The sequence below is a fragment of the Hemitrygon akajei genome, chromosome 18, assembly GCF_048418815.1.
Source record: "Hemitrygon akajei chromosome 18, sHemAka1.3, whole genome shotgun sequence".
Classification (NCBI taxonomy): Eukaryota; Metazoa; Chordata; class Chondrichthyes; order Myliobatiformes; family Dasyatidae; genus Hemitrygon; species Hemitrygon akajei.
The window spans coordinates 75,366,225-75,393,342 of record NC_133141.1 but is presented as its reverse complement, the minus strand read 5'-3'; the positions used below and the strand labels follow the sequence as shown (position 1 = coordinate 75,393,342).

Below are 27,118 nucleotides of genomic sequence, written 5' to 3'. Positions count from 1 at the left end.
TTAAGCTTCATCGCTTTAAGAACTGTTTAAGCTGCCGCACAGCAGTGAATTTCCGGTTACGTTAGAGATTTGTTTACTTTTGGGGGGGTTTGTTTTCAGTGTTTAATAAAGGTGTTATTTGTTATAAAAACCACTGCCTCTTAGATGGTTGCAGGTTCAGACTTTTGGCATGCAGTGATAGCAGCAACCTCAACTCTGATACCAGGACCTCTCATTGGTGGAGAGTCTTTTGCAGCTGATTTGCATTGGTTTGGCAGGATTTTGTGCAGATGGGCCGGTCATTCTTCAAAGTTGGGAAGTGGAACTGTGATGCAATGAGGCTGGGCTTGGGCTATCCCTCTTCGGCTTCCTAAGGTAGTTCCACTTTCACTCCACCAGGCACAAAATGAGGCAGATGGACTGAACAATCAGTGCCTCTATGTCCTCTACCAGCTCTCCTGGGCAAGGACATCCTTTAATTTGCCTTGGATCCATGGCAGTACAGAGTAGTCAGCCTCCACATTCCACCCATGCTCCTCAGCCAAAGTCCAAAACTCAACAGCGTAGTCATTTGCTAACCAACTAAGCTGATGTAGCTTCATCAGCTGATCCGAGACTCTGTTAGCTCTGGTGGGATGATGGAACACTCTCCTCAAGTTGTTCATGAATTCTTCCAAATCAAAGCTGATCTCCGACTGTCATTCTCAATGCATGGTGGCTAAAGCCAGGGCTTTCCTGGTCAGGTGAGAGATCATGAAGATTACTTTTCCACACACCACAGGGATTCAGGATGGCTGGAGCTCAAACACCAATGAATACTGAGTGATGAGGCTGCGGCAAGAGCCCAGGTCACTGCTTCTCTCTGGGATCAGAAGATGGACTGAGTGATTCTGGCTTCCTCCTAATGACAGCTGGTGCATGGCAGTCTGGTGGTGCTGTATCTCCCAGCTCTGTCTTGAAATTTTCTCACTGTGGCTGACCACAGCTGATGAGAGGCTCCAATACCCTGCTCAATCCATCTTAGGCTCAATTGTACTGTGACAAGAGACCTAGGCGAGGTGTTACGAAGGATGAACAACTCTGATGGGCAGAAGAGTGCAGAGTGGCCCATGCCCCCCCCTTTGGAGAATCACAAATCGCTACTATTCCGATGCTGTTATCTAGGAAGTAAGAGAGACAAAGGAAATCTGCCAGGGCAGTTGTTATTGATAACAGCTTATGAAAGTTAATGAGAGAGAGACACAGCTAAGAGTTACCCAGAGTGGATCGTCTTCTAGTGACAAAAGAGGAGCGGAACCATTGATTACTGCTATTGTCTTTTGGAGAAGGATTGTTTACTTGGTACTGTTCTATTCATGGAAACCCCTCAGGGGACAACCAGAGTGGGCTGGTTTGATGGGTTACATCATCCCAACCTGATTGACACCTGAGACCCCGTGAGTGGGGATAAAAGTGAGGTCTGGGGTAACACCCCTCAGATGCACCAGGAGAAACGCTAGTGAGCAGCAGAAACCCACGAGACAGTGTGGGACATCGGAGACCGAACGAAGGGTTGGTAAATTTTTACTCACAGTGTTTATAGCGAGACCGGTGGGGGCTTGTGTGTGTGTGTGTGTGTCCGCCCTTGCCTGGGTGATGAGTCCACCACAGAAGAACGGTCTAGCTAAAGGACGGAGGGGTCACACTTGAATGGCCACAACAGCGACACATCGACAGATCGAAATCGTAAAGGAAGGTTGGCAAAAACCATAGCTGTTACTGTTTGCACGATCTCTTTCTCTAGTCTCTCTCTCTCTCCAACAATTGCAACACATCGACCGACAACTACCGCAGTCTGCATGAACTGAACTGAACTTTATATTTCCATCTGACAATTCATTATCCCCTACACAATGATAGAGCTTGTTTTATTATTGATTATTATTATACCCGCACTTTTAGGTTTAGTATTGCTAACGTGTATTATCTGTATATTTGCATTGATATTGATTTGTATATTTTTACTAATAAACACTGTTGAAAATAGTACCACCAGACTCCAACGGACACTTCTATCTTTGCTGGTAAGACACCCAGTTACGGAGTACATAATAGAGGATAGTTAGCAGCCAAGTGCTGGAGTATCCAGACTCAAATTGACACATGATATGAGGCTGAAATGAGGACAGGGTTCTAAACTAGATGCTGGAGGAGAATCCAAAGCAGAGCTGACGACCAAGGACTGAACCTCAGTTCAGGTGCTCTTTAAATATTGAAATCCTGGTGCCAAAATATGTTTGCCAATAAGCAGTGTGAGCCTGAGTCTTTAAAGGAACCATGCCACCTATCCATATTCTGGAGAATCGATCCATCTAAATCCCGGAAGCTGCTGTAGGTGGTTGTGTATCCTATCGGGAACATTTAAAAATAAATTCATCTGGTTACTCATCTCACGGAGTGTTGCGACCTCATTTGGAAATTCTGGCACAGAGTGAACTGCACTAATATTGTCATTGGAAATATTCATCAGAATCGCCAACACCTTTATGTGAGAATCAATGCCCCACAGGAATAATGGAGCACATTGCCACAGTGTATTCTTAACGCTTTCAATCTGGGGAGCAGATTATTACGAATGCAAAATTCTCCATTGAATCTAGGCATTATTTTGCAAAGGCTTTCATAAGTAAAATTAAAATATATGTATTCTTATGCTACTATTACAATTCTAGCAAGCCCAGAGCATATTTCCTTGACATATGCAATTGTGTAAAATGTCTCACGTATTATTTTGTATCTGTTTTTCATTTTTGTTTTTCCATCACAGGCACTGACCTTGTAGAAGCAGAAAAAACTGGCATAAAAATAGTTGTCAGCCCATATACAATCTCGCTCACCAGAACATCCAAGTATTACAAGCCTGGGATGCCCTTTGACATAATGGTACAGTTGTTCCCATTTTCTTCATCTCAATCTCTTCTCTTTCCATAACTTCATGGTACACCTTTGCTCAATCATTCTCTTGTTCTTTGTTACCCAAGGTCTATGTAACTAATCCTGATGGCTCCCCTGCCAATAACGTTCCTGTGAAGGTGGATGGTTATGATGGCAGTTCGAACAGTCAAGCTGATGGAATTGCTAAATTGACAATAGATACAAAGGGAGAGCCAGTGGTCTTAAAAAAAAGAGTAAGAAATAAGCTATTTCATATGCATTCATAGAACAAATAACAAAGTGCGGGTCTTTTTCCTATTGTGCTTGAGCTGGCTCTTTCAATTATTACCACTCCCTTTTCACTGCACCCCTTTCCTTTCCTTCAAATATTTATCCAATTCCCTTTTGAAAGTTACTGTTGAAATGGCTCCCACCTTCCTTGTGAGCACCTTCCTTCCTGCCGGTGCAGGCTCGAAGGGCCGAATGGTCTACTTCTGCACCTATTGTCTATTGTCTATGGTCAGTACATTCCAGATCATAACTGTATTCTACAGGATTTTCCACTAGTTATGTTACACATCTGTTCTTTACTTTTTGGCACTTCTCCCTGATACTTCCTACTTTGTTAAAGTTTGTCTGATTTAGAAAATCCCTGTTTTCTGATGTACTCTTCAGACAAAGCAGACTGCAGTAAAACTTACCAGCCAATTTTCACAATAATTTAAAAGATCATAATTATTTCAAATTAGCATGTATTTGAAAGAATTACTTACATAATATTATTAAACACTTTTCCAGTGTATTTGGGTTCCGATAAATAGAATAACCAAACAACCATTTATATTTTATTGTTTGTAACAATATATTTGGAATTCAAAACTACATACCCGTGAGGTGAGGCATTGTAGACCATTTTCAGTAACACAAACACGCACCACCACAAACTGTAACTTCTTGCTTTGGAATACTTAAAGTGAGGCTGGCTGGTGGCATAGTGGCATCATCGCTGGACTTTGGAGCGAGAGGTCCAGAGTTTGAATCCGGCCGGCTCCCTTGCACGCTCTTGATCTGTGCTGGGTTGAGCGTCGAGCTTGCGTCTCTCGTAAAAAAAAACCTGGAGAGGGATGGGCCCAAGACATGATATGATGAGCACACCAAAATGATCGGTGCAAAGCTTGTCATGATGGCACCCCGACGACTCCACTAGGAGTTAAGGGCATGCGCACGCACGCACACACACACACACACACACACACACACACACACGCTAACCCTGGTTCAATGAAGCACGTTGGCTCACAAATAGAGAAAGCTTGTAGACAGTGTGTGAGGGAGGATAGGCAGGTGATAGAGAACGGATACGCTCAGACCAAAGGTTTGAGATGTGTCTATTTTAATGCAAGGAATATTGTGAACAAAGCAGCTGAGCTTAGAGCATGGATCAGTACTTGGAGATATGATGTAGTGGCCATTACAGAGACTTGAATGGCTCAGGGACAGGAATGGTTACTTTAAGCGCCGGGTTTTAGATGTTTCAAAAAGGACAGGGAAGGAAGCAAAAGAGGTGAGAGCATGACACCGTTGATCAGAGATAGTGTTACGGCTGTAGAAAAGGCTGACGCCATGGAGGGATTGTCTACAAGTGTTTGTGGGTGAGGTTAGGAACAGGAAGGGGTCAATAGCTTTACTGGATGTTTTTTATAGGCCGCCCAATAGTAACAGGGATATCGAGGAGCAGATAGGGAAACAGATCCTGGAAAGGTGTAATAATAACAGAATTGTCGTGATGGGAGATTTTAATTTCCCAAATATCGACTGGCATCTCCCTAGAGCAAGGGGTTTAGATGGGGTGGAGTTTGTTAGGTGTGTCAGGAAGGTTTCTTGACACAATATGTAGACAAGCCTACAAGAGGAGAGGCTGTATTTGATTTGGTATTGGGAAATTAACCTGGTCAGGTGTCAGATCTCTCAGTGGGAGCATTTTGGAGATAGTGATCATAACTCTTTCACCTTTACAATAGCATTGGAGAGAGATAGGAACAGACAAAATAGAAAAGCGTTTAATTGGAGTAAGTGGAATTATGAAGCTATCAGGCAGGAAATTGGAGGCTTAAATTGGAAACAGATGTTCTCAGGGAAAAGTACAGAAGAAATGTGGCAAATATTCAGGGGCTATTTGTGCGGAGTGCTGTATAGGTACATTCCAATGAGACAGGGAAGTTATGGTAGGGTTCAGGAACCATGTAACAAAGGCTGTAATAAATCTAGTCAAGAAGAAAAGAAAAGCTTACAAAGGGTTCAGAGAGCTAGGTAATGTTAGAGATCTAGAAGATTATAAGGCAAATAGGAAGGAGCTTAAGAAGGAAATTAGGAGAGCCAGAAGGGGCCATGAGAAGGCCCTGGTGGGCAGGATTAAGGAAAACCACAAGGCATTCTACAAGTATGTGAAGAGCAAAAGGATAAAATGTGAAAGAATAGGACCTATCAAGTGTGACAGTGGGAAAGTGTGTATGGAACTGGAGGAAATAGCAGAGGTACTTAATGAATACTTTACTTCAGTATTCACTATGGAAAAGGATCTTGGTGGTTGTAGTGATGACTTGTAGCAGGCTGAAAAGCTTGAGCATGTAGATATTTAGAAAGAGGATCTGTTTGAACTTTATTAAATTGGATAAGTCGCCGGGATCAGATGAGATGTACCCCAGGCTACTGTGGGAGATGAGGGAGGAGATTGCTGATCCTTTGGTGATGATCTTTGCATCATCAATGAGGACAGAAGAGGTTCCAGAGGATTGGACGGTTGAGGATGTTGTTCCTTTATTCAAGAAAGGGAGTAGAGATAGCCCAGGAAATTTTAAACCAGTGAGTCTTAACTCAGTGGTTGGTAGATGTAGAGTATATTGATTTCAGCAAGGCGTTTAATAAGGTACCCCATGCAATGCTTATTGAGAAAGTAAGGAGGCATGGGATCCAAGGGAACATTGCTTTGTGGATCCAGAACTGGCTTGCCCACAGAAGGTTTTTATAAATGACCTAGATGAGGAAGTGGAGGGATGGGTTAGTAAGTTTGCTGATGACACAAAGGTTGGAGGTGTTGTGGATAGTGTGGAGGGCTGTCAAAGGTTACATCGGGACATTGATAGGAAGCAAAACTGGGCTGAGAAGTGACAGATGGAGTTCAACCAAGGTGAGTGTGAAGTGGTTCATTTTGGTAGCTCAAATATGATGGCAGAATATAGTACTAATAGTAAGACTCCTAGCAGTGTGGAGGATCAGAGGGATCTTGGGGTCTGAGTCCATAGGACACTCAAAGCAGCTGCTCAGGTTGACTCTGTGGTTAAGAAAGCGTATGGTGTATTGGCCTTCATCAATCGTGGAATTGAATTTTAGAAGCCAAGAGGTAATGTTGCAGCTATATAGGACCCTGGTCAGACCCCACTTGGAGTACTGTGATCAGTTCTGGTCGCCTCACTACAGAAAGGATATGGAAGCCATAGAAAGGTGCAGAAGAGATTTACAAGGATGTTGCCTGGATTGGGGTGCATTCCTTTTGAGAATTGGTTGAGTGAACTCAGCTGTTTCTCCTTGGAGAGACTGAGGATGAGAGGTGACCTGATAGAGGTGTATAAGATGAGAGACATTGATTGTGTGGGGTTGAAATGGTTGCCACAAGAGGACACAGGTTTAAGGTGCTGGGGAGTAGGTACACAAGAGATGTCAGGGGTAAGTTTTTTACTCAGAGTGGTGAGTGCATGGAATGGGCTGCTGGCAACGGTGGTGGAGGCGGATACAATAGGGACATAAGAGACTTTTAGATAGGTACATGGAGCTTAGTAAAATAGAAGGCTATAGGTAAGCCTAGTAATTTCTAAGTTAGGGACATGTTCGGCACAACTTCTTGAGCAGAAGGGCCTGTATTGTGCTCTAGGTTTTCTATGTTTTTATATGACTACATGTGTATTAAACTCTTCAGTATCTTCAGTTGTGGTAACAGCAAAAATGGCTGACACTCAACAGTGCTAAGCAGACTTCAATGTTTTGAAGTTCTGTGATCCTACCATATTTAGTTATAAATAATTAACAGCTAACAGGTTCCAAAATTATCCCCACTTGCAGTAAAATTATTTATCAGAGACGAGTTATTGATTTCAGCCAATACAATAGGAAAAGAAACATCAAAGGAATCAATTCAAGTTCACGTTCAAGTTTACTTATCATTCAACCATAAAAAGGAAAAACCTTAAAAGGAAATCTTAAAATCAAATAAAACAGTGTTCCTCCGGGCCAAGATGCAAAACTCATTCCCAACAGCACACAGCACATATAGCACATATGGTTATGTGGATGATTTTGGCAAATGGCTTGGGTAAGTATCTTTGTGAGACAATGGAATTGTGTGACTGTATTGCTTAATGCCTGGATCAGCAGAAAATCATGGTGCTGCCCTCTGGCATACTGCTTCACACAGCGAGGTTGTCTCTCATGTTGCCCTTTAGCATACCGCTATAGACATACACCATAGCTGTACACCACAAGGCTACAGGACTTAAATGCTTTTCCCTCTAGCTTGCTTAGAACAATACCAAATATGGAAACATTGATCAAATTATATCCATTAAAATCAACCATAAAGAGGATGTATGTAGTGATTGTAAGCAGAGTCATTGCTCTCCCAAGGAACGGCTCCCTGTGTCATGTAAATAAAGTCTCCTAACAAATACCTGGGTCTGAGTCTTGTGTGGAAAAGGAAACCCCCCTGCTGACAATAGCAGAAGAACATACAGTCATTAAAACAAATAATATAGTCCATTCCTGAGCGCCATGCCCTGTAGATAGATGGTGCATGGGATGTTATCCTGGATCAGTTTGTTCTTCCACAAAACAAACTCGGGAGAGCAGCACGGAGTGAACACTAGAAGCAGCACTGATGGGACTGGCCAGTCTCCAAACCAGTACAGATTCTAGCAAACCCATAGAGGTCTCTTTTCTCTCTTGCGCTGCTATTCCCCTGGACAGCTGCAAAAGACAACCTCTGGGGCACGAGAGCCTAGATTGTACTATAACTGAGGCAATGCAGTTCTCCCACTATCCGTCCAAGACAATCATTCACTCCACTTGTTTGTCCATGCACTGCTCTGGCACAACAACGGTACGCTACAAGTCCAGGCAATAGCACAACAACAGTATACAATAAGTCCAGCTCCTCCACCATTGAGCAGCTTGCTGATGGAGTAGACCCACACTACATAATTTTCTTAATATTCTGCAGTGTCTCAATATTGTAAAAAAGACATAAAGGATGAAAAATTATAACTTTGGTTGCTCCCACTGCCCACCGACTGATGAATTAGCATATGAATTAAGAAACTTAACTTTTCATTTACTAATTCACTTTATAAAATGAAGTATACTGCATTTTTAAGTTGGTGGAAGATCAACATGTGCTCAACAGTTGGAATTTACTTCTTTCCTTTGTCTTTGTGCTTACAGATTTTAACAGAAGTTCCTCATCTTCCCAAGGATCGACAGGCATCTGCACAGATAACTGCAGAGCCCTATAAGACAAAACATGGTTCAACAAACTACCTGCACATTAGTATTCCAACAACAGATTTAAGTCCAGGTGCAGAGTTATCGGTTACACTGCTCCCTCGAACTGATGATTTACAAGTCCTGGAGCAAATAAAATACTTCACCTACTTGGTATGTTTTTCTGCACAGTGGTATTCATTTTGAATTCACTAACCCTCAGTGAAAATAGAATCAGGTATTTATAAAGGTAAATTAAAGCAATAAGTTAGTCATTAGTTAAAAAAATCTCTGCTGAGTCTAGGAGGTATTTGGAAAACCCTTGTATCATAAGCTAAATTTTATGGAAGGAATGAATGGTGAAGAGTTTTAATTTGGTGATGAATTGTTGTTCATTTTCACGGCCTTTGGTGCATCGGCTGGCTTTTTTCTCATTTCCAGAGCATTTGTCTGTTTTTTTATGAAGTTGAGTTGCTAGCTCAATGCTCAACCCTGAACAGATGGGAAGTGTGCAAGGAGAAGGCCAGATTAGAACCCTAGACCATTTGCCTTAAATTCCAGTACTGATGCCACTACACCACTGGCTGGCTAATTTGGTGAACAATTGGTGGATGTGTGGATGTTTTAGAGGTTCATAGAACAAGAGGATATTGCAGAGATTGTGATGGGGCGAGATCATGAAAATAAGAATTGAAAATCAAAATAAATCAGTGTTTAGTTTAGCTGGGTTCCATTATAAGTTATTATATGTTGGTTCATATTGGTTGACGAGTTTTAGATTGTTTCACTATTATGGAAATTAGGGAAAACATTCAGTCAAGGTAGAGCCACCAAAATGTAACACAGAAAAGTCACTTCCAACAGTAATGCAATCTAACCACATAATGCTTTCCTAGATTAACCGTGGGATAAATGCTGCCTGCATTCCCAGATAGAAAAGGCAAAGGTAAATATTTTAGTTAATTAATTATTGGAAAAAAGACTCTAAAATACTGAGGACAAAGGTCTTCTGCAGTGCTGACTAAGCTTTCATGAATCATTGTGAACAAGTGTGTATATGTTGCTTTGCAATCTCACCATCATTATGCACGTTACAGAGGCTGTAGACTGAGGGGGAAGGTGTGGGGAGAGAGGGATTGATAGGTGGAAAATACCATGATAGTTGTGAAAACCTGCTCCGGTCCTGCCAAACTAGTGAGATTGAGACGGCTCTCCCACCCCAAAGCTCTGTGTGGATGCTCTGTAATTTGCTAACCTGTTACAAATTAGTGCCAAGGAATAAGAGGCAGCACACTGCATACAATTAGATAGATAGATAGATAGATAGATAGATAGATAGATAGATAGATAGATAGATAGATAGATAGATAGATAGATACTTTATTCATCCCCATGGGGAAATTCAACTTTTTTCCAATGTCCCATACACTTGTTGTAGCAAAACTAATTACATACAATACTTAACTCAGTAAAAAATATGATATGCATCTAAATCACTATCTCAAAAAGCATTAATAATAACTTTTAAAAAGTTCTTAAGTCCTGGCGGTAGAATTGTAAAGCCTAATGGCATTGGGGAGTATTGACCTCTTCATCCTGTCTGAGGAGCATTGCATCGATAGTAACCTGTCGCTGAAACTGCTTCTCTGTCTCTGGATGGTGCTATGTAGAGGATGTTCAGAGTTATCCATAATTGACCGTAGCCTACTCAGCGCCCTTCGCTCAGCTACCAATGTTAAACTCTCCAGTACTTTGCCCACGACAGAGCCCGACTTCCTTACCAGCTTATTAAGACGTGAGGCATCCCTCTTCTTAATGCTTCCTCCCCAACACGCCACCACAAAGAAGAGGGCGCTCTCCACAACTGACCTATAGAACATCTTCAGCATCTCACTACAGACATTGAATGACGCCAACCTTCTTAGGAAGTACAGTCGACTCTGTGCCTTCCTGCACAAGGCATCTGTGTTGGCAGTCCAGTCTAGCTTCTCGTCTAACTGTACTCCCAGATACTTGTAGGTCTTAACCTGCTCCACACATTCTCCATTAATGATCACTGGCTCCATATGAGGCCTAGATTATATTCATGAATCTTAACAAAAGGGTGAGTAAAGAAAAGAATGAGAAAACTAAAAGGGCCCATTATACTTAAACAGTAGTGTGCACCAGTTGTGGAGCTTAATTCACAGATCCTCAATCGATCTCGCTGTCTGGTTTAATCAAATCACGATCTCCCCACTGGGTCGTATTGTATGTCTGATTCTCTCCAGTGTCTTCTCTATTCATCTCACACCAAACAAAAGACCCAGCTCACATTCCAAAGCATCTGTTATCTCTAACCATAACCAAAACACTGCTTCTACAGAAAGACCATTATGTTAGCAGTGAAACCTTTCCCAGGGTGTTATGGTTGGAAGAGTACCATGGATAGGGGATGGATAATGAAGAAGCAGATGGCCTAGGAAGGTGACTGTTGAAAATAATGCTGCTGAATATTGTTACAGCAGTCTTTCACTCATAAGTTGGAATGTGTAGTCTGCTTCATAATTGATTGGCCTCACACTAGTGTTAGTAGGAAAAAATGTGAGTTCCAAAGGTTTTATGAATTCCATTAAGAATTTTCAAAAGTATTCAAATGAATAATATCAATATGAAGATGCAAGAGACTGCAATCCAGATAAAGTACCTTGACTTGAGTCATTGATTTTCTTTAAATGCTACCTGATCCACTGAGCTCCCCCCAGTATTGGCTGTACCTTTGATGGGCTGATAAATCCTATCCAATTGTGTCCCAGCTAAATGCTGGGAAACTTACTACCTATACTGTGCTGACCTATGTACCCAAAATCCTGTAACACAAGAGGTTCCAATAGACCCCTGACAATATTCCTACTCTTTGGCAAACTATCTCTTTTATCTTTTCAACGGATGCTGCCCGACCTGCTGAGTTCATCCAGCTTTTTTGTACGTCTTGATTATCTCTTAGTTTTGCTGTTACAATTGAGGTTAAACACATTGCCGGTCATAAAGTTGGAAATGATAGGTAGGTAAGGATGAAATACCAATCGCCCATGATTGAACTCAGCTACAGAACTGGTTCAACGGGTTTCATGACTACCTCTAATACCAACTTCAAATTTGGTTTCAATTTTTCAGTTGAAGTTCCTAGGGCAAGAAGTAGCAGGGGATGTGGATACAGCCTAACTCATTGAAACAAGCCTCCCATTTATGGAGTCTATCTACACCTCTTTCTGCATCAGCTGAGTAGGCTACGGTCAATTATGGAAAACTCTGAACATCCTCTACATAGCACCATCCAGAGACAGAGAAGCAGTTTCAGCGACAGGTTACTATCGATGCAATGCTTCTCAGACAGGATGAAGAGGTCAATACTCCCCAATGCCATTAGGCTTTACAATTCAACCGCCAGGACTTAAGAACTTTTTAAAAGCTATCATTAATGCTTTTTGAGATAGTGATTTAGATGCATATCATATTTTTTTACTGAGTTAAGTATTGTATGTAATTAGTTTTGCTACAACAAGTGTATGGGACATTGGAAAAAAGTTGAATTTCCCCATGGGGATGAATAAAGTATCTATCTATCTATCAGCTGTATCAGTAGAGGAGCCAGTATAATCAAAGATCCCACACACCCTGGACATTCTCTTTTCTCTTCCCTCCTATTGGCAGAGAGTACAAAAGCCTGAAATTGTGTATTACCAGTCTCAGGGGCAGCTTCTATCCCACTGTTGAATGATGCCTTGTTAGGGAACATAGAGAAGGCTTCAGCCAAAAGCGGAGCAGTAGAGACCATTGAGCAATAAACCACACTTTAGGATGCGAAGTAACAAGCCATAGGGAGTCACAAAAACAAGAGAGAACAGAAACTAAACACAACAGGCAACAAGGTAAAAGTTAGGGAGAGTGAAGGCGAGGAACAACCGGTTAAGGATGGTTGGTTTAATGAGTGAACAAGGACTGTAGCTGAACACTTGGAGTGAATAGGCTTAGGTGCTGAGTCTGGAATGAGTGGCAGGTAAATTCTATTAGCTGGATGGAGACAGAGACGTAAGTGCAGGCCTGAATGGACAAAACTCCTCACGGCTGTCCCCTGATGGGTCAGGACAATCTGGATGGCTCCAGTGGAATGCATTGATGAGTGACGGATCCAAGATGTAACTGGGTGGCACCCAAAATCTCTCCTGTCCACTTCTCTGTCGACTAGGTAATGCACACTCTGTCCATGGCGAACTACTGTACATGATGGAGAACAAGGTTCCAGCAAGGTCTCAGCAGCTGACAAGAACATGGGGAGGGCAATGAACTGGTCCACCACTGTCACGATCACTGTGGCCCCATTGGAGATGGCAAAACCGTGATTAAATTCATGATAATGTGCAACCAAAGGCGTCTAGGGGCCGGTAGGAACTGCAGGAATCCAGAGGCCTGCTGTTTGGAAGTATTGCCTGGATATGCTGAGAGCTGGCAGCAATGAACTGATGTACATCTGTAATCATGATGGGCCACCAGAACCTGTGTCACAAGAAATCCAGGGTCCTTCGTATGTCTGGATGGCCAGGGAAGAGTAAGGAGTGGGTTCACTGGAGTGCATCAAAGTGTAGAGCTGCTGTGCATCGGCCTGAGCAGGCTCATGTTGTAGAGCCTGCTGGATCTGATTCTCAAGGTTCCAGATAATCCGGGTGAGAATTTGCAATGACAGAATGGTTGGGTTGAGGGTTGGTCTCTATTTCAGTTGGTCAAACTGTCTTAGCAGGACGTCCAGCTTTGTGTTCTTGGAACTAGGTCAGTGGGAGATGGTGAAGTTGAATATTTTGAAAAGTGGGCCCATTGAGTGTGACATGAGTAGAGTTGCTGGATCTGTTGTTTAGATATGAGGTTCTGGTGGTCAGTCTAGCTGCCCAACTCTACCACAACTCATCTGTAAGGTTCAGATAGCAAAGAATGGGAGAAGTGATGAAGTATCAAAAGAGCTCCTTGAAAGTATGGTCCACGGCAGCACACCAAGTTATCTATGATGCTGGTAATGTGAGGGAGGTGTGTGAAGCAGCAATATGCTGCAGTTTCTGATGAAATGGTGGCAGAAATTGGAGAAGGCAAAGAAGTAATTTAAGTGTTTGACTGTGAACGCTTGGTGTAATTTAATGAGAGCACGTACATTCTCTGGATCTATGGTTATGCCTTGGGGTGAAGGGACATAACCCAGGAAGGAAATGACTAGGGTGTGGGATTGGCAGTTTTCAACTGTAATGCAACTTAGAGGTGCTGAAGAACTGAATGAACATGACTGACATACTAGTGGTGGTTCGTTGAGAAGCTGTGAATGTCATTGTAGACAAATACGTACGGTGCTGTGCAAAGGTCTTAGGCACACACATATAGCTCAGGTGCATAAGATTTTTGCACAGTACTGTATTTGGAGTGTGAGTTTTTAAATCTGGCAGCAGCAAAATATGTTGGGAATGGTGAGGGGAGAGTGCCACGGGGGAGTGTGGGACAGGTGGCAGAGAAGGAATGCAAGGAGCAAGGGGTGGTGCAGGTGCAGGCACACACAACCCAGAGACGTCAGGCAAGGTCATTTGATTCTAAACAATTGGTTTATTGATTAATACAAAAGGGCTCCCTCCTCTCTCCCCTCCCCTTTTCCTAACTGTGATTTCCCTCTCCCTGCCCCCTTCCCACTCTCAGTTCATAATAGATGTTGGGAATGGTGAGGGTGGAGTGCAACAGGAGGGGTGTAAGACACACCTGACAACTGGCTCTAGGTGCCCCCATATCAAAATCAGGTGTACCATCACTCACATATGTAATGATTTTTTTTGTGGCAGCAGTACAGTGCAATACATAAAATTACTACAATGCTGTGCAAAAGTCTGAGGGACTCTAGCTATATATATGTCCCTGAGCCATTTGCACAATACTGTACTTAAATTGCATGTCTCAGAGAACCTCATTGATGAAAGTTTTGAAAATGGCCAGACTGTTGGAAAATGTGAAGTGCATCACTAAGTATTTGTAATGGCCAGTGGATGTTATGAATGCTGAAATTCCACTCATCCCCCTGCTGGATGCAGATAAGGTAGTATGTGCTATGTAGATCTAGATAGGTGAAGATCTGGGCCCAGCAGAGTGTTTCAAGTTTGCTATCTATCAAAGAGAGAGGGCAATGGTTCTTAATGGTAATTCTGTTGAGTCCATGGCAGTTGATGCAGGTACGAAGACCTCCATCGTTCTTTTTGACAAAGAAGATTCCATGAGACCACAAGGCCATAAAACATAGGAGCATAATTATGCCATTTGGCTCATCAAGTCTGCTCTGCCATTTCATCACGGCAGATACATTTTCCCTCTCAACCCATTCTCTTGCCTTTTTTTTGTAATCTGTTACACCCTGACCAATGAAAAACCTATCAAGATCTGCCTGAATTACACCCAATGACCTGTCCTCCACAGTCGCCCTGGGGCAATGAATTCCACCTTCTGGCTAAAGAAATTCCTCCTCATCTCTGTTCTAAATGGACATCTCTCAATTCTGTGGCCTCTGGTCTGAGAATCAATGGGTGATTGTCAGGAGAGGAAAAGGAGAACATCATATAGTGGAGAGCACCTCTGTGGCCATCCCCCTCAACAATAACTACCCCATTCTCAGTACTGTTGGGGAGGATGACCTGCCTGGAGGAAGCAATAGTGGCTATGCTGCTGGAACTGATGGCCCTGTGGCTCAGAAGGGCAGGAAACTGAAGAGGATGTCACCGGTAATAGTTAGGGGGACAGATAGGCAAATCTGTGGATGCAAAAATGAAACACGGATGGTAGTTTGTCTCCCAGGTGCCAGGGTCCATGATGTTTCTGAACATGTCCACAATATTCCGAAAAGGGATGTCGAGCAGCCTGAAGTCGTGGTACACATTAGTACCAACAGCATGGGTAGAAAAAGGAGGTGGTCCTGAAAACAGAATACAGGGAGTTAGGAAGGAAGCTGAGAAAAAGGACCTCAAAGGCAGTAATCTTGGGATTGCTGACTGTGCCATGTGACAGTGAGGATAGGAATAGAATAAGGTGGTGGATAAATGTGTGGCTGAAGAATTGGAGCAGGGGACAAGGATTCAGATTTCTGGATCATTGGGACTTCTTCTAGGGCAGGTATGACCTGTACAAAAAGGATGGATTGCAGTTGAATCCAAGGGGAACCAATATCCTTGCAAGCAGCAAGTGCTGTTGAGTGGTTTAAGTTAATATGGCAGGGGGATGGGAACCAGTATTACAGAGCTGAGGATGAGGGTTTACAAGTAGGTGATGTAATATGTAATATGAATGTAAGGAAGGACAAGCCAATGATTGGGTACAACTGCAGACAGAACAAAAAGTGAAGTTGTACCACAGAGGCAAAATTCAGAAGGGAGAAAAATGCAAAACTGAAGGTGCTGCATTTAATTGCACAAAGCATTCAGAATAAAGTGGATGAACTCGTGGCACAATTAGAGAATTAGACATTGTGGATATCATTGACTGAAAGAAGGTCGTAGTTGGGAGTTTAACATCAAAGGATATACTTTGTATCAAAAGGACAGGCAAGAAGGCATGGACGGTGGTGTGGCTCTGATGGTAAGAGAAGGAATTTCATCTTTAGAAAGAGGTGACATAATGTCAGAGAATGGAGAATCTTTGTGAGTGAAGTTAAGAAACTGCAAAGGTGAGGGAACACATTATGGGAACATACATAGGCCTCCAAATAGTAACAAAGATGTGGGGTTAAGATTGAAAAGGGAGCTGGAAAGGTCATGTAATAGGCTAATGTCACAATTATAATGGGGAACTTCAATATACAAGGGGATTGAAAAAATCAGGTTGGTGTCGGATCACAAGAGGGGGAATTTGTAGAATGCCTCCAAGATGGCTTTTTTAGAACAGCTAGTGCTTGACACTACTAGGGGAAAGGTTACCTTAGATTGAGTGTTGTGTAATAACACAGCTTTACTTGTCAGCTTAATGTAAAGGAACCCTTGGGAGGCAGTGATCATAATATGATTGAAATCATACTGCAGTTTCAGATGAGAGAAACATAGAAAACCTACAGCACAATACAGGCCCTTCGGCCCACAAAGTTGTGCTGAACATATCCCTACCTTAGAAATTACTATGCTTACCCATAGCCCTCTATTTTTCTAAGCTCCATGAACCTATCCAAAAGTCTCTTAAAAGACCCTATAGTATCCGCCTCCACCACCTTTGCCGGCAGCCGATTCTACGCACTCACCACTCTGAGTAAAAAACTTAACCCTGACATCTCCTCTGTACCCACTCCTCAGCACCTTAAACCCGTGTCCTCTTGTGGCAACCATTTCAGCCCTGGGAAAAAGCCTCTGACTATCCACACGATCAATGCCTCTCATCATCTTATACACCTTTATCAGGTCACCTCTCAACCTCCTTCGCTCCAAGGAGAAAAGGCTGAGTTCTCCCAACCTGTTCTCATAAGGAATGCTCCCCAATCCAGGAAACATCCCTGTAAATCTCATCTGCACCCTTTCTATGGCTTCTATATCCTCTCTGTAGTGAGGTGACCAGAACTGAGCACAGTACTCCAAGTAGGGTCTGCCCAGGGTCCTATATAGCTGCAACATTACCCCTCAGCTCCTAAATTCAATTCCATGATTGATGAAGGCCAATACACCATATGCCTTCTTAACCACAGAGTCAACCTGCACAGCTGCTTTGAGCGTCCTATGGACTCCGACCCCATCCTTTTGGTCTTCCACACTGCCAAGAGTTTTAACATTGATACTATATTCTTCCATGAGATTTGACCTACCAAAATGAACCACTTCACACTTATCTGGGTTGAACTCCATCTGCCTCTTTTCAGTCCAGTTTTGCATCCTATCAATGTCCTGCTGTAATCTCTGACACCCCTCCACACTATCCACAACACCTCCAACCTTTGTGTCATCAGCAAACTTACTAACCCATCCCTCCACTTCCGCATCCTGGTCATTTATAAAAATCACAAAGAGTAAGAGTCCCAGAACAGATCCCTGCGGCACACCACTGGTCAGCGACCTCCATGCAGAATATGACCCATCTACAACCACTCTTTCCCTTCTGTGGGCAAGCCAGTTCTGGATCCACAAAGCAAACTCCCCTTGGATCCCATGCCTCCTTACTTTCTCAATAAGCATTGCATGGGGTGCCTTATCAAATGCCTTGCTGAAATCCATATACACTACATCTACTGCTCTTCCTTCATCAATGTGTTTAGTCACATCCTCAAAAAATTCAATCGGGCTCATAAGACATGACCTGCCCTTGACAAAGCCATGCTGACTATTCCTAATCATATTATACCTCTCCAAATGTTCATAATTCCTGCCTCTCAGGATCTTCTCCATCAATTTACCAACTACTGAGTTAAGACTCACTGGTCTATAATTTCCTGGGCTATCTCTACTCCCTTTCTTGAATAAAGGGAGAATGTCTGCAACCCTCCAATCCTCCAGAACCTCTCTCATAATGAGTCAGATGTATCAGTATTGCAATGGAATAAAGAGAATTGCAAAGGCATGAGAAAGGAGCTTGCCTAGGTGGATTGGAGGGGGATACTGATGAGGAAGATGGCAGAACAGAGGTGACTGAAGGACAAGGCACAGGATAGATATGACCCGAGAAGAAGAGGTTCTCAGATAGCAAAGCTAGACAAAGGAAAGAGCACACAAGGTAGCAAAAGTCAGTGGAAAGTTGGATGATTGGGAGGCTTTTAAAATCCAGCAAATTAATAGCTCCATCTGTCTAAGTAGACAATGGATGCGCCTGGTTTAGGATTCAATTGAGTGTGGTACAGCGTCGGCTGTGGCTGAATAAGCCGATTCTTGAGCGGCAGTCCTTGGCACAGCTGCTGCACGCGAAGGTTAATGGCTGCAGCTGGGTAGTTACTTCCACAGCTTTCCTTCTCTCTCTTCTGTCCAACCACAGTCGAGTTTGTCTTTCCTCTGCATTGGTAATGCGATTACCAATGCATTGCCAGGTTCAGCGATCTGCAGTTGTATCTTCGTAAGTGTCCACCCTGATATCAGCAGACTTCAGGTCACGTTTACAGACGTCCCTGTAACGCAGCAGTGGGTGCCCTATGGGCCGGGATCCTGTGGCGAGTTCTCCTTATAGGATGTCCTTGGGGATGCAGCCATCCTGCATGCGGCAGACGTGGCCGAGCCAGTGTAGTCTCAAAAGGCATCTAAAAAAGTTGTAAGGAGGGAAAGAAGAAATATGAGAGCAAACTAGCCAATAATATGAAGCTGGAATGGAAAAAATATTTCAGCTATATAAAGGATAAAAGGGAGGTGAGAGCTGATATTGGACCACTGGAAAATAATGCTGGTGAGTGGTGGAAAATAATGCTGGTAATAATGGGGGATAAAGAAATGATAGATGAATTTATAAAGTACTTTGTTCATTCTTTACTGTGGAAGATGCTAACTGTATGCCAGCAATCCATGAGTGTCAGGGAGCAGGAGTGAGTGCCAATACTATTACAAAGGAAAAAGTGCTTAAGGTGGATAAGTCACTTGGGCCAGATGGACTACATCCCAGTCCTGAAAGGAGTTGCCATAGAGATAACAGATGCATTGATCATTATCGTTCAAGGATCATTTAATTCTGGCATGATCCCAGAGGACTGGAAGATTGCAGATGACACTCCACTCTTTAAGGAAGGAAGGAATACAAAAGAGAGGAAATTATAGGCCAGTTAGTCTAACCTCGGTGGTTGGGAAAGTGTTAAGAGTCCATTATTAAGGAAGAGGTTTCCGGTTTTCTTGGAGTCTAATGATAAAATAAGTCAAAGTCAGCATGGTTTACGTGAAGGGAAATCCTGCCCGAAATATCTGTTAGAGTTCTTCGAGTAACAGCAGGATGGACAAAGGAGAGATAGTAGATGTTATTTACTTAGATTTTCAGTGGGCATTTGATAAGGTACCTCACACAAGGCTGCTTAACAAGATAAAATCCTATGGTGTTACATGAAAAATACTGGCATGGATAGAGGAATGGCTGACAGGCAGGAGCTAGCAATTGGGGATAAAAGAGGCCTTTTTTGGTTGCCACTACTTGGTTGCCAGGACAGCATCTATGGGAGGAGGTAGTGACGACGTTTCGGGCTGAAACCCTTCATCAGGAGTGACTCCTGATCAGGTTTCACTCCTGATGAAGGATTTCAGCCCGAAACGTCGTCACTACCTCCTCCCATAGATGCTGTCTGGCCTGCTGAGTTCTGCCAGCATTTTGTGTTTTTATTTATTTCCAGCATCTGCAGATTCACTCGTGTTGCCTGAGATAATGCTGAAGCTTTATAAAACACTAGTCATGCTGTACTTGGATATTGACAACAGTTTTGGGCTCCTTATCTCAGAATGGTTGTTTTGTCATTGGAGACGGTCCAGAGGAATTCCACAAGGATTATTCTGGGAATGAAGGAGTTAACATATGGGGCATAATTTGGCAGCTTTGGGGCTGTACTCACTGGAATTTAGAAGAGTGCAGTAGGATCTCATTGAATATAGATAAGGTGGATCTGGAGAGGATGTTTGCTTTGGTGGGTGTATCCCGAACTAAAGGGCACAGATTCAAAATTTAGGGGCAAAATTTTGGTTGATTTGTGGAATTTGTTGCCAAATGCAGCTGTGGAGGCCAGGTCATTGGGTGTATTTAAGGCAGAGATTGATAGGTTCTTGATTGGACGTGGCATCAAAGGTTACAGGGAGAAGGCCGGGAACTGGGGTTGAGGAGAAGAAAAAAGGATCAGCCATGTTTGAATGGCAGAACAGACTGATGCGCCAGATGGCCTAATTCTACTCCCATGTCTTATGGTCTTATAGTCTTTTAGAACAGAAGTAGGGAGGAATTTTTTAGCCAAAACATGGTGAATCTGTGGCATGCATTGCCACACGCTGCAGTGGAGGTCAAATCTGTGTGTATATTCAACATGGAATTTGATAGACTCCAGATTGATAGGGGCATCAAACAGTATGGTGAGAGGGCAAATGTATGAGGTTGAATGAGATCTGGGATCAGTCATGTTGAAATGGTGGAGTGGATAATGGGTTGAATGGCCTAATTTGCTCCTCTGTCGCATGGTCTTAGCCCCCACCATAGAAAACATTTTCTCCACTTCCACTGTATCAAGACCATTCAACACTTGATAGGTTTCAATGAGATCTCCCCCATTCTTCTGAATTCCCGTGAGTACAGGCACAGAGCCATCAAACACTCCTCATATGATAACCCTTTCAATCCCAGAATCATTCTTGTGAACTTCCTCTGAAGCCTCTAATGTCAGCTCACTTTTTCTTAAAGGGCCTAAAACTGTTCACAATATTTCAAGTGAAATCTCACTTTTACATCTTTGCATTTATATTCCAGTCCTCTCAAAATGAATGCTAATATTCAATTTGTTTTTCTCACTGCCATTTCAACCTTCAAGTTAACCCATAAGGAATTCTGCATGTGAACTCTAAAATCACTTTGCACCTCAGGTTTTTGAATTTTCTGCCCATTTAGAAAAAGGTCTGTGCTTTTGTTCCTTCTACCAAAATGCATGACCAAACACTTCCTAACACTATATTCCATTTTGCACCTCTTTGCCCATTCTTCTAATCTTCTAATCTAGTCTTTCTGCAACTTCCCTGCTTCCTCAAAACTACCTACCCTTTCACCTATCTTCGTATTGTCTATAAATGTGGCTATCAATTTGGTTATCCAAATTATCAATGTATAACATAAAATTAAGTGGTTCCAAAACCGACCTCTGCAGAGCGCCACTGGCAGCCAACTAGAAAAGACTTTCTTTATTCCCAATCATTGCCTCCTACCAATCAGCCAATGCTTCATCAATGCCAGTTTTTTTTTTGTAATACCATAGGCTCTTAACTTATTAAGCATCCTCATGCGTAGCATCTTGTTAAAGGTCTTCTGAAAATCCAAGTACACAGCATCCACCAATTTTCCTTTATCTATCCAGCTTGTTATTACCTCAAAGAATTCCAACAAATCTGTCAGGCAAAATTTTCTTTTAAGGAAAGTCTTATTTTTACCATGTGCCTCCAAGTACCTTGAGACCTCATTTCCTTAATATTGGACTTCAACATCTTTCCATCCACTGAAGTCAGGCTCACTGGCCTATAACATCCTTTCTTCTTGATGAGTGGAGTGACATTTCCAATTTTTCAGTCCTCCAGAAGCATGCCAGAGTCTAGTGATCTTGAAAGATCATTACCAATGCCTCAACAATCTCCGTAGACACCTCTTTCAAAGCCCTGGAGTGGACACCATCTGGTCCAGGTGATTTGCGCACCTTCAGAACTTTCAACTTCACAAGCACATTCTCCCTAGTAATATCAATTGAACTCACTTCTGTCCCCTAAACCTCTCAAACTTCCAGCATACTGCTACTGTCTTCCACAGTGAAGACAGATGGAAAATACTTAATTAATTATTTCACCATTTCATTGTCCCCATTATTAACTCTCCAGTGTGATTTTTCAGCAGTCCATTATCTATTCTCACCTCTCTTTTACACTTTATCTGAAATAACTTTTGGTATCCTTTTGATATTATTGGCTAGCTTACCTTCATATTTCATCTTTTCCCTCCTTATGGCTTTATTAGTTGCCTTCTGCTAGCTTTTAAAAGCTTCCCAATCCTCTGACTTCCCACTCATTTTTGCACTATTATATCCCTTCTATTTGACTTTTATGTTGTTTTTGACTTGCCTTGCCAGCCAATGTTGCATCATCCAGTCTTTAAAATACTATTTCTTCGTTGGGATGTATCTATCCTGCACCTTCTGTATTGCTCCCAGAAACTCCAGCCATCACAGTTCTGTTATCATCCCTGCTAGTGTCCCCTTATAATCAACTTTGAACTTGGACTTTCAGAAGGCCTTTGAAAAGATGTCACACATGAGGCTACTTAACATGTTACGAGCCCATGGTATTACAGAAAAGATTCTAGCATGGATAAAGCAGTGGCTGATTGGCAGGAGGCAAAGAGGTGGAATAAAGGTAACTTTTACAGGTTGGCTGCCTGTGACTAGTGGTGTTCAACAGGGATCTGTGTTGGGATTGAGTCTTTTTACATTACGTATCAATGATTTGGATGATGGGCTTTTTGCAAAGATAGTAGACAGTACGAAGATAGATAGAGGGGCAGATAGTTTTGAGGAAATAGAGAGGCTGCAGAAGGACAGACAGATTAGGACAAAGAAGTGGCAGATGGTATACAGTGTCAAGAAGTGTATGGTCATACGCTTTGGTAGAAGAAATGAAAAATTTGACTGTTTTCTAAATGGAGAGAAAATTTTTTAAAAAATGAGGCGCAAAAGGACTTGGGATTCTTTGTGCAGGATTCCCTAAAGGTTAACTTGCAAGGTTGAGTCTGGTGAGGAAGGCAACTGCGATGTTAGCATTCATTTTAGAGGACTAAGATATAAAAGCAAGAACGTAATGCTGAAGCTTTATAAAGCACTGATGATGCCTCACTTAGAGTACGGTGAGAAATTTTAAGCCACTTATCTTAGAAAGGATGTGCTAAAACTGGAAAGTGTTCAAGGAAAGTTCACAAAACTGATTCCAGGATTGAACAGCTTGTCATATGAAGAGTATGTGATGTCCCTGGGCCTGTATTCACTAAAATTCAGAAGAATGCGGGGGGACCTCATTGAAACCTATCAAAAGGTGAAAGGTCTTAATGGAGTGATTGTGGAGAGGATGTTTCCTAAAGTGGGAGAGTCTCAGGCAAGAGGAAACAGCCTCAGAAAGGAGGGATGTCCTTTTAGAAAAGAGGTGAGGAGGAATACCTTTAGCCAGAGTGGCAAATCTGTGGAATTCCTTGCCACAAGCAGCTGTGGAAGCCGAGTCTTTATCTATATTTAAGGCAGAGGTTGATAGATCTTGATTAGTCAAAGCATGAAGGGATATGGGGAGGAAGGCAGGAGCTTTGGGACTGAGAGTAAAAATGGATTAACCATGATGAATTGGTGGAGCAGACTTGATGGGCTAAATGGCCTAATTCTTTTCCTATATCTTATGGTCTTATGGTCAGCTCTTCCCTGATGCCTCCCTGATTTCCCTTTACTCCACTGTAATACCAATACTTCCGACTAGCTTCTCCCTCTCAAGTTGCAGGGTGAAGTCTGTTATGTTTTGCTGCCTCTGAAAGGTCTTTTTACCTTAAACTTCCTAATGAAATCTGGCGGGGGACTAGGAAAGGCAATTTCTGCACAGGCTGGGGACTGGGTTAGATGAATGAAGAGGTGCTGTGGTGCTTCAGCAATGTAGTTATTCATGGCTTGGTACTCAGGAGGAGAGAGAGGGAACAGATGGCCTTGGGGAGTGGTGATGCCCGAGAGGATGTCTATTGCACAGCTGAGTTTTCTGTCAGGCAACAGGATGCTGGCTTCCTTTTTACTGCAGGTAAGGGTTAGGTCATGATGTTCCTGTAGGAGTTTGGTGTGGTCAAGTGTTTCCTCCATCTCCATGGATTTGCAGGGTGATGTCAACTGAGTTTGCTTGTAGGCAGGTGGTCCGTCAGGTGGATCCCCAAACCATCAGTTCACCAGATGAGCAGGTAAGTGAGGGTTGTGAGTAGTGACCCAGGATGAGAAAAGTGTTGGATGAGTTGATCAGGAGAAATTGGATGGACTCATTGTGCTCTTTGATGCTCATGTGCACAAGCCATGTGCATGTTCTGACTGTTCCAGTTGCCGGGGAACATCAGTCAATGGGCGTGATGCTGAAGGGGTGAGGGATAGGTATAGTCAGGAGTCCAAGCTGCATATACAGGGTCCAATCCAAGAAGTTGCCCACTTCGTTGGAATCCACCAGAGCCTCCTGTGCGTATAGAACCAATGGAGTGTAGAAGAGGACAGACAGTCTATGGTGCTGGAACAAGGAGCTAGGGTGAGTTTGACAATAGGTTCCTCGTCTCTACCTGGAGGTGATGTCCCAGAAACAGTGGGCATTTGATAAATTGGTGTTTGGCTGCTCTGCAGTAGGCACACAAGCTATTTCTCCACCAATGTCCATGTTCTTTGGAGTCACCATTTTTGGAGGTAGTTTAAGGAAATTTTCCTAAACTGAGTTCCAGGAATGGAACTAGGAGTCTGGCTGATCATTAGAAGGGTTATTCCATAAGATGCTTCCCAATACAGAGTGATGAGGTTTTCAAGGTTGATCTCCTGGGTAGATAGCTCATCTTTCATGTGCCTCCAGAGGCTGTGATGACAATGTGCTAACAGTGTTTCAATATTCCAGCTGCACTCTGCTATGAGGGTCCTGTATTCCATGGTATAAACCAGCACAGAGCATGAGCTTTGATGCAGGCATAGTATCAGATCTGCTGCTTCCTATCCATAAGACCATAAGATTCAGGAGCAGAATTAAGACCAGTTGGCCCATTGAGTCTGTTCCACCATTTCATGATGGCTGATCCATTTTCCCTCTCAATCTCAATCTTCCCCTGTATCCCTTCATGACCTGACCAATCAAGAATCTATCAACCTCTGCCTTAGATGTACATGGAGACTTGGCCTCCACAGCAGTCTGTGGCAATGAATTTCCACAGATTCACCACACTCTGGCTAAAACAATTATCCCCATCTACATTCTAAATGGATGCCCCTCTATTCTGAGGCTGTGTCCTCTGGTCTTACACTCTCCCACCAGAGGAAACAGCCTTTCAACATCCAGTCTATGGAGGGCTTTGAACATTCAATTAGGTCACCTTTCATTATTCTGAATTCCAGTGAGTACCAGTCCATAACCATCAAATGTTTTTCGTATGACAAACCTATCAATCTCAGAGTCACTTCTGAGAATCTCCTTTGACTGCTCTCCAATGTCAGCACACCCCTTCTTTGTTAAGAGCCCCAAAACTGCTCACAGTAGTTCGAGTGAGGCCTCAGCTGTGCTTTATAACATTACATCCTCAACATTCCATCCTTGCTTTTGTATTCCAGTCCCCTTGAAATGAATGCTAACATTACATTTGCCTTTAACGCAGACTGATCCTACAAATTATCCTTTAGGGATTCCTGCACAAGAACTCCCAAGTCCCTTTGCACCTCAGATTTTAGAATTTTCTCTCCACTTAGAAGATAGTCAAATTTTTCATTTCTGCTACCAAAGTGTATGACCATACACTTCCTAACACTGTATTCCATTTGCCACTTGTAATCTGTCTAGGACCTTTTGTAGCCTCTCTACTTCACAGAAACTATCTGCCCCTCATTGTATCATCTGCAAACTTTGCAACAAAGCAATCAATTCTGTTATCCAAGACATTGACATATAATGTAAAAAGAAACAGCCCCAATAAAAACCCTTGTAAAATATCACTAGTCACTCACAGCCAACCAGAAAAAGTTCTCTTTATTCACACTCTTTGTCTCTTGCCAATCTGCCAATGCTTTATCCATGCTATCTTTCCTGTAATATCATGGGCTCATAGCTTGTTAGGCAACCTTATGTGTGGCATCTTGTTAAAGGCCTCTGAAAAATTGAAGTACACAACATCAATAGGTTCTTCTCTGTCTATACTGCTTGTTATTTCTTCAAAGAATTCCAACAGATTTGTCAGGCAAAGAATTCCCTTAAGGAAACCATGCTGACTACAGTCTATTTTATGATGCACTTCCAAGTATCCCGAAACCACATCCTTAACAATTGACTCCAACATCTTAACAACCACATAAGTTAGACTAACTGGCCTATAATTTAAAAACACAAACATCAGGAAATCTGCAGATGCTGGAAATTCAAGCAACACACACAAAATGCTACTGGAACACAGCAGGCCAGGCAGCATCTATAGGAAGAAGTACAGTTGACGTTTCAGGCCAAGACCCTTCGTCAGGACTAATTGAAAAAAGAGATAGTAAGAGATTTGAAAATGCGAAGGGGAGATCTGAAATGATAGGAGAAGACAGGAGGGGGAGGGTTGAAACTAAGAGCTGGAAAGCTGATTGGCAAAAGGGATACAGAGCTGGAGAAGGGAGAGGATCATGGGATGGGAGGCCGAGGGAGAAAGAAAGGGGGATGGAGAGAGCAGAGAGAGAGATGGAGAGCAGGCAAGGAGTGATTGTGAGAGGGACAGCAGGATCTCCCAGTGGCCACTCATTTTAATTCCTCATCCCATTCACATCCTGATATGTCTATCCACGGCCTCCTCTACTGTCAAGATGAAACCACGCTCAGATTGGAGGAAAAACACCTTATATTCCATCTGGGTAGCCTCCAAGTGATGGCATGAACTTTGATTTCTTTAACTTCTGTTAATGCCCCGCCTCCCCTTCTTACCTCATCCCTTATTTATTTATTATTTTTTCCCCTCTTTTTTTCTCTCTGCCTCTCTCACAATCACTCCTTGCCTGCTGGCCATCTCCCTCTACTGCTCCCCTCCCCCTTTCTTTCTCCCTACGCCTCCCATCCCATGATCCTCTCCCTTCTCCAACTCTGTATCCCTTTTGCCAATCAACTTTCCAGCTCTTAGCTTAATCTCCCCCTCCTGTCTTCTCCTATCATTTCAGAACTCCTCCTCCCCTCCCACTTTCAAATCTCATAGTATCTCTTCTTTCAGTTAATCCTGACGAAGGGTCTCGGCCCGAAACTTCGACTGCACTTCTTCCTAC

At 42.8% G+C, this 27,118-nt stretch overlaps 1 protein-coding gene across 1 annotated transcript in view; it reads left to right on the top strand.

Moving 5' to 3' along the window:
- The window catches only part of LOC140741526 (complement C3-like), a 313,216-nt gene that overhangs the window by 47,426 nt on the left and 238,672 nt on the right, over positions 1 to 27,118 (top strand). Inside the window, exons 10-12 of the mRNA XM_073071820.1 lie at positions 2,786 to 2,901; positions 3,000 to 3,146; positions 8,383 to 8,595. Of these exons, the coding sequence (XP_072927921.1) occupies positions 2,786 to 2,901; positions 3,000 to 3,146; positions 8,383 to 8,595 (476 nt within the window). The remainder of the gene's footprint in view (positions 1 to 2,785; positions 2,902 to 2,999; positions 3,147 to 8,382; positions 8,596 to 27,118) is intronic.